The sequence below is a fragment of the Patiria miniata genome, unplaced genomic scaffold (genome assembly GCF_015706575.1).
Source record: "Patiria miniata isolate m_02_andy unplaced genomic scaffold, ASM1570657v1 HiC_scaffold_6, whole genome shotgun sequence".
Classification (NCBI taxonomy): Eukaryota; Metazoa; Echinodermata; class Asteroidea; order Valvatida; family Asterinidae; genus Patiria; species Patiria miniata.
Genome location: NW_024037073.1, coordinates 4,413,253 through 4,427,026, shown reverse-complemented (window position 1 = coordinate 4,427,026; position 13,774 = coordinate 4,413,253). Strand labels below are relative to the sequence as shown.

At 43.4% G+C, this 13,774-nt stretch overlaps 1 protein-coding gene across 1 annotated transcript in view; it reads right to left on the bottom strand.

The window, feature by feature from the left end:
• Nucleotides 1-248: 248 nt before the first annotated feature.
• The window catches only part of LOC119742752 (leucine-rich repeat serine/threonine-protein kinase 1-like), a 33,452-nt gene continuing 19,926 nt past the window's right edge, over nucleotides 249-13,774 (bottom strand). The window contains exons 14-21 of the mRNA XM_038218922.1: nucleotides 12,596-12,814; nucleotides 8,932-9,158; nucleotides 7,694-8,664; nucleotides 7,039-7,371; nucleotides 3,846-4,016; nucleotides 2,404-2,505; nucleotides 1,565-1,789; nucleotides 249-966 (exon numbers count right to left, since the gene is read on the bottom strand). Of these exons, the coding sequence (XP_038074850.1) occupies nucleotides 280-966; nucleotides 1,565-1,789; nucleotides 2,404-2,505; nucleotides 3,846-4,016; nucleotides 7,039-7,371; nucleotides 7,694-8,664; nucleotides 8,932-9,158; nucleotides 12,596-12,814 (2,935 nt within the window). The 3' untranslated portion in view covers nucleotides 249-279. The remainder of the gene's footprint in view (nucleotides 967-1,564; nucleotides 1,790-2,403; nucleotides 2,506-3,845; nucleotides 4,017-7,038; nucleotides 7,372-7,693; nucleotides 8,665-8,931; nucleotides 9,159-12,595; nucleotides 12,815-13,774) is intronic.

The following is a 13,774-nucleotide window of genomic DNA, read 5'->3' as shown; positions in this document are numbered from 1 at the left end:
GATGTTTTGCTTACAAAAACATGTCAACATGATTAATACATTGTTTTAAAGCAAAATATTGAAAAAAATCAAAATCGAAAAAATGGTAATTTTTGACATATGTGGCTCTTCGTGAAAACGGTGACGAATTGTTATTTCGTTTTCAAATTTGCCTACTGTACTTAGTTTTACACAGATGTCTTCCCAAAAAACCTTAAGAATGACAATAGCATAAACCATGACGTTGGTAGAACAATTTTATCCTGGAATAAAATCACGGTGTTGAATCAACGTATCTCTTCAGTTGTCCAAAGCCAGCTCTGCCTCATCCAACGCACGGTGGATGTGATCAAACTTTGCCACCTCTTGTGAACCCCATGCTTGCCATAACAGCAGCTGGTACTGATTGAGACGCGCCTCCTGGTTGAGTGGTGGTGGTGATGATCCTGTGAGCTCCTGCATCGCCACCACGTGCCCGTCCCCGGCCCTAAGGAGCTTGTTCACTGGCCCACTTTTATCGTCCAATTCTGGAAGAAGTCCAAGAATGGCAAGCACTTCGCCGAAGCTGTGCTGGGTTTCTGAGTCGAGGCAAAGGACTAGAGTTTCGCCGGTGTTTGTGCCAATCCACAGGGTGTCTTTCACAGTTAATATACACAGTAGTTGGATGGCTTTGCTCTCAGTACTGATTTCTACATCATCCTGAGGTTGACATTCACCCATCGTCCCTTCCTTCTGCTTCTCCTCAGGCTCCTCATCTGTTACGTGGATGCCATCATCCGGCGGAGATATCAGACAAACTCCTCTCGCCAGCATAGTGTTTCCACACTGAAGGATATTCACAAGCTGCCTGTTAGCCATGTTGTACTGAAGTACTTGGGAGGAACGTTCGATGATGCAGAAGAGGCTGTCATGGTGGTGAGCCAAACCAACCACAGAGCGCTTTGCTGTTGAAGTCACTGTGATGCTTGATGAATCCAGCAACAAGATCTAATTTTTTGGAAGATGAAACGATCGAGTCTGTTAAATGTAATACCTCTCAACAATTTGATAAATCGTGTAGGTCTGAGATTGGGTTGATTTTGAAGGCAAGAAGGGAGGGTTAGGAACTGAGTAGCCTAAGGGTTTGTGCCGGGGGATTGGATTTGGAGGCGATACGGTATACAAGCTCGAATTGATCTCGAAAGCTGCGGGCTAATGACTTTGTGCTCGTACATGTGTGCCTTCTTGCCCAGTCTGTATGAGATAGATGGCGCTCTTGCATGTTAATGTCTTTGGCAATGAAATAAAGGATTTCCTATTTGTTGAACTACACAGTGCAAACTTGACCTCGATAATGCAAGTCTGTCTGCCCTCCCCTGAGGGCCATCAAATTGACACAGGGCCTTAAGCAGGAGCCTCAACGGCCTTAAGCAGGAGCTGGCTAAGGTGAGTTATAAAGCACAGGTGCATATGCCAACGTTTGTTACTAACTAACTAACCTACAGACTAACGGAGAGACCTAAGTTCTTGTAGAGCTGCTATACGCAGCCAAAAAGACTTTCTGCCTTAGGTAAATCTCATACCATGGTGAGACTTTGGAATGTACCTCGGTGCTAAGAATACGCAGTTTATTCCCGCAGGCTATCCACAGCTCATCTCTCTCAGGAACTGGCTCCAGCAGATTACAGCGCTTATTCTCAAAGGTTAATGTCTTCACCCGGGACCAAACTGGCTCCTGCTGCCTGTTGCTGCTGTCGTTGGCTGCTTGATTGTACCTGAAGATAACCACGTGACCATCAGCCAAACCAGCGAACAGGAGCCCGTGCGTGTCCTGGACATAAATACCAAAAACAGAAGCAATTCACGAAATCCTGATTATGCTACATTTGAAACATTTTGAGGAATGACAATCGGGCGCTTTCCGGGACACACTTATTCCTGTGAGAACGAACTTTGGGGGGGGGGGTTAACATTTTGACTCAGAAATCGAACTGTTTTGGTGCTAGTCGTGATTCTAGTCGCTTGTTTTACTTTGTATTCATCTGTTTCGAAAAATATGGGCTAATTTACTACGAAAAATCACCTTCTATTGTTTTAGATTATTCAAAATGCTGCAGATTTGTCAGTGTTACTGTTTACTTGCGATCGATGGGAATATATCTACCGTAGCGTATGCTTCCACCGCTCAGGCTGTGCTGCTCGATGCATGCCAAGTGCAACCTACAAGTATGGTACCAGTGCATCGCATGCAGCGTGGGGAAGGGCGAGAAGCAGTCAATACAGACCTATGGGTGAAACTCCTCGTCCAAGAAGGAGACTTATTTATGGTTGGAAATACGTGTAAGTTTCGTTACAGGCAGACTTGAAATAGGATAAGCACTCTAAAACATACAATTTTCTGCTATTTGAGGACTATGTGCCCCTTGCCCTTTATGTTTAATTCACCTTGTCTTTGATGGGTAGATAACAGAGGGAGAGAACCTCGGCGTCCACGTTGAAATCCTGCTTATCGATGGCTTGTGGTCCAAAGAGTTGGATGCGGTTGTTCTTAAAAAAAAAATCATTAAAATCATTGTTGAGTTGTCACAATCATTACTAAACAAATAACACTAACAATTTTGTAAGGTCCCTTAGCGAAGACAAGAATTTAAGAGATTTAAGTGATGCATCAATTGGAAGAATACCGGAATGGTAAATGGGCTTTGGACTCGAGAGTAGCAAGTATTATCATTACACACTGGTGTTCAGTCGGACATTCCGCTCGGCAAATCTGAATTTATTGAGTTTCAATGACTCCAACCCCTTAGGCGAAATCGGTCTGGGACCAGTTTACGGTTTGCCTGTATGTAGAGCCAAAGATCTACAAGCAAGATGTTCCTCTGTGCCCCATCGTGGCCTTCCGGGGATTCCCAACTTACAACTCAGTCCAAACACCTCACCAAGATCCTTCTATCACTGATAGGCAACACCGGACACCACTTCAAGAACTCCGACCTGAGTTTGCCACATTCCTTTTAAGATCTCACCCTGCAACTCGACAATTGGTCGGCTTTGATGTCGTCTCTCTTTCTTTATACCAATGCCCCCACTTCTGACGTCTGTAACATCGCCAATGAAAACTGCAACTTGATCCCACCCTCAAGGACCGCACTGATCTCTCACCGGACCAGCTTCATCATCTTCTCACCTCTGTCATCTTATCCAGCGTCTGGTGGCGTGATAATTTTTTTTCGAACAATCGGCAGGAACCTCCATAGGATCTCGAGCAGACCGCCAACGGGATTCAGAGCAGCATCCAATTCACCATGGAACAAGAAAAAGATGGATCAATTCATTTCTTGATGATGAGGTTTCGACAATCACCACTCTCACCCGCAACATCTACAGGAAACCAAATCACACTGACAGATACCTCCACAGCAATTCCTTTCATCACCCGAAGATCAAAGTTTCGGTCACAACCAGGTCCTTGTCTGCAGGGCCATTTGCGACAAGGAACATCTCTCCAAGGAACTAAATCAAATCACAACAGCACTGCAACGCAACGGGTACAAGCCAAGCAAAGTCAATCCTCAAGATCGCAGAACCACCCCAACCAGAGGGTCTCCTGATTCTGTACGCAAGGTCAACTAGTTAGGACCACTAGTTCCATACCCATCCCTACTTAAGGCAGTACCGCCAAACATATTCAACGCATCCTTGGGCATGGCATCCGAGTTTTACACGCAGCACCCCTGAAGATCCATGACCTGTTCACTCACACAATGACTGATTAGTTACACAGTGCAACTAAAGCCTAAACTCTATCTTACTGCTTAAATATTTTTCTTCTGGCCAGCCACAAGTGGGACACAATATTCAGAAAGAGTGAACCATGTAGTTTTTACCTCTGTGCCTATCACATTGTAGTGTCCCACTTGCACCATACAGTTAGCTCGCGAGCCCCTCAAGCTGAACATTTTGGTCTCGACATCTCCTTCGGTGCAAAACTTGATGTGGATTTTTGCAAACCGACGATTGTCACCTTCACCAGTCCAGTACCACAAATAATCCGAGTTCTGGCAAAATTAACCAAGGCAGAGTTATTCTAACATTTAAATTCATTACATTTCCTGTCGTGGTCAAATCTGAATGAACGGGTTTCACATTCTGGCCACTTTTGCTAAAACTTAATTACTCAATTTGGACAGAAGGGGGCATACATTCTGTGAAGTTTGCAGTGAGCAGTCATGAAAGGTTACCTAAACTCCGTTGAGAATTATAGAAGACACTTCTCAAATAAAAAAGCGAGGAATATTTTAAGTTTGTTTCATTAAGCATTAATTAAGTACTCATACATACTCATAAAAAATTTACCCATTCCTATTGGTCGAGAGCCGGTTTTAAACGGTTGATAAAGACCGGCTGCCAGGTTTTAAACATTTTTCCAGTGTCACATGAAATTTGGACTGTAATGAAATCCGGTGCCAATACCGTTTTACGGTTGAACGTTCACAATCCTCATGTAGGCATGCGCAATCCGGTTCGTTAGTGCGACGTTGTTAGTGTGCGTACTTCACATTGTGAAGCCATGGGTGAATCATATTCTCGATTTATCAGTTCTAGAGGGGGGGGCAGGGACATGTGCTCCCCCCCCCCCCCACCCATTAAATTTACATCACTATGACTTTGCGCCTCTTTTTCTTTTCTTCTTTCTTTTTTTTTTTTCCTTTTTTTTTGTGTGGCTTTTCCAGGGGGGGGGGACAAGCGCCCCCTTGCCCCCCCTCCTCGCGACGCCCATGGTGATATCTGGCGTGTGTAGTTCTTTTTTTGGGGGGGGGGTGAAAATAGCGAGTTCTTCTTGGCTAAGGTACTTAATGTACAGTATATGTTACAGGTGACTAACTCTCGGTTACAAATTACACAACAGCGACATTTTCATGGCCGAATGCGACCACCAGCGGAGCCTTTGGCTCTGCTGCACGATCCGCCATTATTGTACTTTATTCGTGATCGACCGCGTACGTGTATGGTACGTACCACGCGTCGTCGTCGGCGACCAAATGTACATTGTCGAGCCAATAAACAGTTACTGCGTGTTTAGCAAAACAGTCGTTCAGGTACTAGACTTATCACGTGTTCTCCATGCTGGATTTTCTTATGCAAATGACCCACATCACAGGGCGTCAAGGCACTTTTTGCACACGGCACTTTTTGCCTGGAAAATAGCGGACAGTTTTACGAGTTTCCCAAGATGCTCCTGTGAAAGCGGTTCGTGGCTGATAGCGGTCTGTGTGTGATAGCGCCCTCTATCAGCGATGGTTCGTGATAATGGTTTTTGGGTGGGTTGATTGTTCGCTCGTTGAATAAAAACACAAGGAGCGTCGAGAACCGAGACTAAGCACGAGTGGCACCGGAAGCAAACGCAACTTGAGTGTTTAGCAAATGGGCGCTAGTAATCAGTGGTGCGTGCGCGTGAATGTGGAAGTCACTAACGAACCGGATACTACCAGTGAGTCAGTATTTCAGAGTCCCGAATTCACACTACACTGGCACATCTGCGTTCTGCGCCATGCACGCAGTACGCGCGAAGCGTGCGCCAATTTCCATATAAGGGGTTGTTTACGACTACTCGCGAGGAGGGCCATACCATAGCAAAGATAAAGGGGTGTTTCGAAAAACATGCAATACAATTGTTAAACATCGTTGAAAAATTACAATTTTTGACTTGTTTGTACTTTTGGACCGAAAAGTTTTGAATTTGTTTACCGAAAAGGTATTCATTAATGGCTCGGGTCATTATCAGCATCCAGACTCCAACCGGTATTAAACATAGTGTTTAAAACCGGCAAAGTACACTTTTCTTCCCTTTTTAAAAGGAGAGTCTGCAAAATAATATCCAATGCAACATATTTCAACATCCTCGCTAGCCACGGTAGTACTACATGAGACGTCGGCAAACCAAGTCCATATTGTAGCGGAACAGTTAATATTGGCGCGCTAGGCTCACCATAGTTTAGTTGGTTGGTACGCGGACCTCTGTCCGTTGTACAGCGCGCGATCGGTGCGTGGCTGGTTGGTACCGAGCGCGGGTATATAAGCGCGTGTCGCGCGCGCACTCGCTCTCTTTCATTTCACTCGTCAGTGGATTGCACTCTCCCATTGCGCTGCTCATGTTGTGGGATTTAGCTGTAAATTGTGGCGCGAAGCGTAGCACAGTTCCCGCTCAGAGACTCGGAGTTGCTGAAGCGTGTGCAGTACAGCTGTGGTCAGTCTCTCACTCAGGAAGAGCACTGGTTTAGTTCCGGTGAGTGCAGGAATTAGGAAATCTGATTGGTACGGGAAGCATTCCAGTTCTTGACGATTATTGGAAAGGGGCCAATTCTTACAATTAACTAGGACACACCTAAGCAGGACACACCTAAGCAGGACACACCTAAGCAGGACACACCTAAGTAGGACACACCTTAGTAGGACGCACCTAAGTAGGACGCATCTTATTGGGTCTCCAAGTGGTTATAATAAAGCAGTGAAGCCCTAAATACCCGATTGTCTGATCTATTCATTGGACGTTAACCCTTCCCCGAGTGTGTTCGTGAGGTTTGCGTGAGAGCGCGAGTGAGTGTGTTCCCTGAGCGCCTGGCGGTAGACTGCCCCAAAACGGACCTGTTCCCCTGGCCTTCCCCACAGCCGCTCGTCGGGTCGGCAGAGAGCAATATCCAAGGCATCGTCGACACAAGACCGCCACAATATTTATCTTTCCTTTTTTACCTTGTAAGATAAATTATTCATGAACACTAATACATGCCATAAGTCCTGACCAATCAGCTGATCGCTCTTTACAAAAGCGCCTACCAAATAAAATTACAGCGCACTGTGCTGTCCTGAAAAGCGCTGTCCTGTTGGTTAACAAATTCGACCCTGTCATTCTATACCTTAGCATCCAGTACGTAGAAAAACATCACGAACTCTACGTAGAGAATCTGATTCAGATTGGTTCACAATGAGTATCAAAACAGTAATGACAATTGAACTGGGTTTGCCACGGCGTCTTACGACGTAAGACTGCGCTGGCTAACGTGGATGAACAATAATTGATACCTTATTACTCTTGCCCCAGCCAAGATGCACACACGTTATCTCCTCCTCAGTTAAACTGATGACATTTTCCAAGCAAGTGAAACTTCCGTTCTTCATTGCTTTGGCGATATGATCCCCACTTAGCCTTTGTAGTGGGTTATCATTCCAGCACATCTTCATTAATTTCTCAAGACATGGGAACATGGTGACGATCGCGTAGTCTCGGAACTGAAAGGTTGGCTTGGTGCCCTTGTTGACAGCGCTACGGATATGAATGGCAGTCTTGAGGTTATCGTAGGGCCATGCACCGGACATCACGTGATACAGCAGCATACTGTAGGAGTACCAGTCCGCCTATAGACAACAATTCACATAAGTTAACCTGATTGGATTAATGTTACACTCTCTCAATATCAAAGCCTTATTAGGGAGTCGGGACAATGGTTCTTCCCTGCCAGACTTATTCTGGAACAAAATACATCAACAATTTTTTTTTATAATAAGTTTACCTCCCCTCCTGTCTGTAACCCGAGATGACGATTTAATGTATCTAGGTCTCAAATGAATAAAACAAGAAAAGTGAGAGCATGTATTAAAATGATTTTCATTTCACTTATAAAGCGCATTTCTGTGTTTATAGAAGTTACGATGAAAGGAGGGGGGGGTAGCAATATACCTGTTCTGTGAACGTTCTTCCTCGTAGTATCTCTGGTGCACAGAATCCCAGAGGACCAGCGCGTCCCCTGGCTCCCTGCAAATCCATGGTCCGAGCTATCCCATAATCGGTCAGTTTAATGTTGACGTTAGCATCGACGTCCAAGGAGTACAGCAGGACATTGTCAGTCTTCAGGTCAGAGTGGATTATCCTCTTGTTGTGAAGGTAGGACACCCCACGGGCTACCTGCATGGCGATCTTAAAGGTCAGAACACGGTCTAGAATTGTCCCATAAACCTTCTCCTTCACAAGACTCTCACGAAGGCTTTTGGATTCTTGATGGAGAAGACTTGCGAGGTCTCCCAGTGGAGCTAACTCCATGGCAAAGCAGAGATTGTGGATTGATATCCCAATGAGATGAATGACACAGGGATGTCGTAGCTTGCACATGGTGGCCACTTCACTGCGCAGGTTGTAGAATCCCTCCATGACAAGCATCTCCTCAGGGGCGATACTCTCATCGTACGGCAGTGGGGATAAGGATTGGTTGCCGCTGTCTCGTAGACTGCTACTGCTGCTGGACGTTTCGCTGTCTTCTTGATCTTCCCCCCTAGATGAATGCACCCCCGATTCCGGCCTGCCACTCAAAATCTCTGTTTTAGCCAACATCTTAACAGCGACATCTTCCTGTCGATATCTCCCTTTAAAGACCTCACCGAATCCTCCTCTGCCAAGGGACTGACTGACCCGGGGATCGAAATCAAACGCCTTCTTATCAAGGATCCTGACTGGTAGGTCCATCAAAAAGAGATCGGGGAGGAGATTAGGTATAGCCACGCCCTCAAGATGAGTCGGACACTTCACCTTATCTGTAAACTTCAAAGTGGCGTTCAAAGCGAGTTTGCTGACAGAGAACTTTGTAATTTTGCAAACTGGACAAGGGACAAATCTCTCAACCAAAGTTTTTCCAGTCATGCCGCTGCAATTCAGACCTAGCGAAAATTAAAACAGAACAGTAATTCATGCTCTAAAATGTTGTTCAGATTTTTTATGTTTATCACTCAGTAACATACCAAGAAGTGTACGTGTAGGTAAAAATGTAACATTTCCGGGGAAAACAATTGATAGGTGCATAAACAGTGGGTCCATGAAGGGCTGTGCTCCACAATTACACAACACTGTCTGCTGTCTTTCATCGCAACATGAACATTGTGTGTTTAACACATCAACTTCCCATGACATTACAAACCAGAACTTACCAGGGTACCAATCATGAATGAGGTGTTCAATCTGGTCCACTACGAATCCCATGGCTGCAAACTCTCCGACTTCACTTTTAATCTGGACGCAGATGCCAGGTTTGTCTTCGAAGGTGGCTGGTTTCAACAAGATAACACCGGATGCGTGTTGGACAATCACACCCGTCTGCCAATACGTGATGTTGGTGTTTGTCAGCTTCAGTCCCCTTGGCATTGTTTGGTCCACTCTATGAATTTAAAACAACATATCGTACTTAATCAATAATTAAAGCAACTTTTTAAAGTCTATAACGTGAAAACAATAATTATTCGTCTCAATGAATCAAGCTTTAATCCAAGCTACAGCCAGTTTTATTCTGTAGGATTCATAACAGTAATCTTTTTCAGAGGATCTGAAAATCAACTTTCAAATAGATATAAAAATACGAGGAATACGCCATCAGCGCTCTTACTAGGCTATTATGCCGGTCGCCCCATAACTTCATCGAAAGTGCCCGTCAAGGGTTCTTCAATTTTATGCAAATCGTACACTTAAAAATAGCTATCCTCTATTATACAAAAACACGAAGGTATACAAAAATGAGACTAAACTTGTGCAAGTATGAAAAGAACTCCGGGTCTCGAACAAATAGGCCTATACCATGTTTATGTTTAGGAGACTAACGGAGTATTGGTGACGCAGGGTCCCAGAGGGATGTTATGCTTAGGAAGCGAGTACTACAGGATACAGGATTCTGATGGCTGACAGTTTGTACACTGAAATATAATATAGCTGATGCAATGGGTGCAGATGGGAAGAAGTTGCCCCCACCCAATTCGGGTGTAGTTGGTGTAGTTTTAGTGCACATGTGGTGTACACCAGCTTTTAATCTGCCAACTAGTCAGTTGGCAGTTAGGGCACATGAGTTTGTTTCTGCATTCAGTAGGGGACGTTGAACAATAGAGGACAATTGGATCCCCAATTTCCAAGAGGTCCCAAATTTGGATTCGTGTACAAAACGTAAGGGGGGGGGTCTTCCTAAGAAAATTAAAGTACAAACTAAAGAGGGACAATAGGGGGTCCCAGATTGCAGGCAAATACACACTTGCGTGTGCTGGTGTCACGCGCAATATGGGAATCTGGGTAGATTCGGAATTTGCCCAGCGCAAAGTGGGAATTCCAACACTACGTGGCAAAGTGGGAATGTTGTTCCCACATTGACCTGTACTACAGAACCAGGGCAACGTGGGAATTTTGTTCAAGTTTGATGTAATTTGCTATAGATAAGGGCTGTTCAAAGTACCCATTGATAATATTCCCACATTGCCCTATACTACTACAGAACCTGGGCAAAGTGGGCATTGGCAATTGTGATGTAATTTGCTTCGCAATGTAGGAATATTACCAATGGTTAATTTTAACACTCCTTCGATAGCAAATTAAATCAAAATTGACCGAAATTCCCATTTTGCCCGGGTTCGCTAGTAGCGCAATGTGAAATATTACCCATGGGTAAATTCCACACCCCTTACCTATAAAAAGTACATCAAATTAACACAACTCCCATTTTGCCAAGGTTCAGTAGTAGCACACTGTAGGAAAAGTAATAGCAGTTATGGAAATTTCCACTTTGCCCAGGTGCAGTAGCAGCGCTATGTAGGAATATTAACTATGGGTAATTTTAACACCCCTTTTGTATGGCAAATTAAATCAAAATGTTCCGAAATTCCCACTTTGCCCAGGTTCGGTAGTATCGCAATGTGATAATATTACCCATGTGTCGTTTCAAAATCCCATACCTATAGAAAAGTACATCCAAGTTGACCAAAATTACCACTTTGCTCAGCTTCAGTAGTAGTGCGATGTAGGAATATTACCAAATGGTAATTTCAACACCCCTTAATATAATATAATTCCAGGAATGCATTGCTACTTTGCCAAGCAGATATCCCCACTTTGTCCAGCTGGACAAAGTGGGAATTCCAACTTAGCGGATTCCCACTTTGCCTGCGACATTTGTCAGTGTTCGGGCAGTTGTGGCATTATGTTGCTCTTGAAAATATGCATTTGTGGTATTAATTTGCAACATTTTTGCTACTTTTTGCATCAGCAAATGTGTGTGCTTGTTGGGTGATCATGCATGCACAGATGATGGGGCATTGATGTAATTTGTTTTGTAAAATTTGAGACAATTAAGCAAGCTTCAACATTAGAATTGACATGTAAATGTATACTCATGTACTGGACATGTTGGAATCATGGATGGTGTACTTTTAGTCTTGTCATGCTCGTGTCTTTTCATCTGAAACTGTAAGTGTGTGTGGATGCCCATAAGGGGTAGGTCATTTCAAGGATTAAATCATGTGAAGAATTATATTGTAACATCATTCCAAGGATTAGTTTAATACCAGTACTTTACAGTGTGTACAAGGATCATGGATAAAATGTGCAACATGTTAAACACGATCACCCATGTTTGGGTTCTACGGTAGTAGTATGTCTTCATGTTGTTCATTACAGATTTAATGCATGGGAAAGAATGTAAAATATCTTATACAAATTCTAAAGCAAAATTTAGTGCCAGGATTTATTTCCTCACAGAGGTACCGAATTTGCATGCTGCACCAAAAACAACACCCCGGTGCACTTTTGGTGCTAATTTAAATCATTGGAACGCACCACAAGTGCACCACTCATGTGTGATGAGCTTTTGGTGCTAATTTAAATAATTGGAACGTACGCACCACAAATGCACCCCATCACCAAAATTGGTGCAAATGTGGTGTAAGGATTTAGTACTGCTGAAATAATGCCCGCGCACCAAATCTGCACCATTAATGCCGCACCAAAACAGCATCACATCATGTGTGGTGCGCTTTTGGTGCTAATTTAAATAATTGGAACGCCCCAAAACTACACCCCATGTGCAGTTTTTAGGTTGAAAGGTTTTTAGGTTTTTAGGTTTTTACAGTGTGCACCAAATTAAAAAAGCACCAATTACAAAGGAGGTGTCAATTTGGTGTACACCAGCTTTTGGAAAACACCTACACTAAAACTACACCATATGTGCACCAAATCTGCTCTCCAATTGGGCGAGGGATGGGTGCAAAGAGGACCCACTGGGGGACGAAGGCTGGGCTGGTTTGGGGTGCGTTGTGTGAGATAAAAAAACTACCAACATAATGTGAGTGAGGCACATGAGGCGAACCCTAGTCGAGCTTATATATAGCAATCCCTGTGGTCGCATCAGGGTTTTATTTTGGTTCTTGAGTCTTGATCTGATGGGCATTTTACCTGTTGCAGTGAAGTGCACGTGACCCCGATAAGGAGCATTCCTACGAAGAAGGGCTGGACTTGACGTGTAAAGTATGCGTTAAATACGACACGTTATGACAAAATTAATGAGATTATGAATACAATGAGATCATGAATACCTTGTGGATTGTTACTGGGGCCTCGGCATCATCATAGGAAAGCCACGCTGTTGATAAAGTTGCTTGAATAAAATATGGTGATTTTAATACTGAAAAGCGCAAGAAACAAAGCGTTCATGTAGTATGAAACACTGAAATGCAGGTGCAATTTTTTCCAGGTTAAAAGATATTGAAAAACATTGGGAAGAATGGAAAATCGCGGGATTTTTTGCACATTTAATTACTCAAATTTAAGGAGCAGGTTGCAAACCTTGGGGATTTTCCCTTTGTTCCCTTGCTTCCCTCCTCATCCAGTAACTTGAGGAATACGTAGACTCTGGACACCAGTCGACTCCAAAATCCTGGCGGATCGTAGGCTAATCTATAATGACGTTCTAGGACCTGATACTGATGGGGGCTGCCTTCGCCCTGGTCGTTCAGAAAATCCTGACCTGGCTTGTCTCTGGGAAGTTGACTTGGAATCAGGTATCTTTCCAGAATAGGGCAAAGTTTAAGGAAGTAGAAGAACGTAAATTGGATAAAAAAAAGTTCCTAAGTTTCAAAATGTCTATTAGCTCAATTTTACAGATTAAACATAAAGTTACTTGCTTATGGTTGATGGTAAAGTTACTTGTTGATGATGACCTGCCAAAATCCTTATTGCTATAGAAAACCAAGGCATTAATGTCGTCCCTTGTGGATTTTGAAACCATATGTTCCAAGGAAATATACTTTCAATTCATTCAAAAGTTACGTTTATATTGTGTTTAGCATAATTGTTTTCCGCACAAGTAATAAAGTGATTTGCCTTTTAAAGCTTGGGTTGGACACAAATGTTTAAGCAACTCCAGCTTATCTTAAACCAGTGTTAATGCTATTAAATCAGGCAGCAGTACAATTACCCAATATAACGCCATTTAGTATTGTCTAACTAGCTTCAGAAACGGATGACCTCGTAGATCAGAAATCATGAATATTGGGCTGGGGGATCCAATTGTACACCCCCAACCCCAACCCACCGCCACTGGTTTTTTTATCTTTGGCATGTCCCCAATAGGAAAAAAAGAAGTTTGGGGTGGAAACTTGGCTATTAACTCTCTCAGGAGGCCACCTATTGAAACCCCCTCTGATTGGACTTACGTGCATTTTTTAAGCACTAGGGTTGGAGGGGGAAGAAACAGAATGACATATAACCTAGGCACAAATCGATTTTCTTGAATAGCTCTTACAAAAACATATTTTCGGTTGCCATGGAAACTAACTATAGAGAGCGTCACAGAGAAACGAAATATATATGCAGATATATTTTGAAAATTATCTGAAAAATGTTCGGATACTTTTCAAAATATATATTTATTTAGTTTGACTGCAGCGCTCGTGATAATTAGTTTCCACAGCATCCAAGGATACATTTGAAAGACCCGTTTATGAAAATTTATTGTGCAGGTTT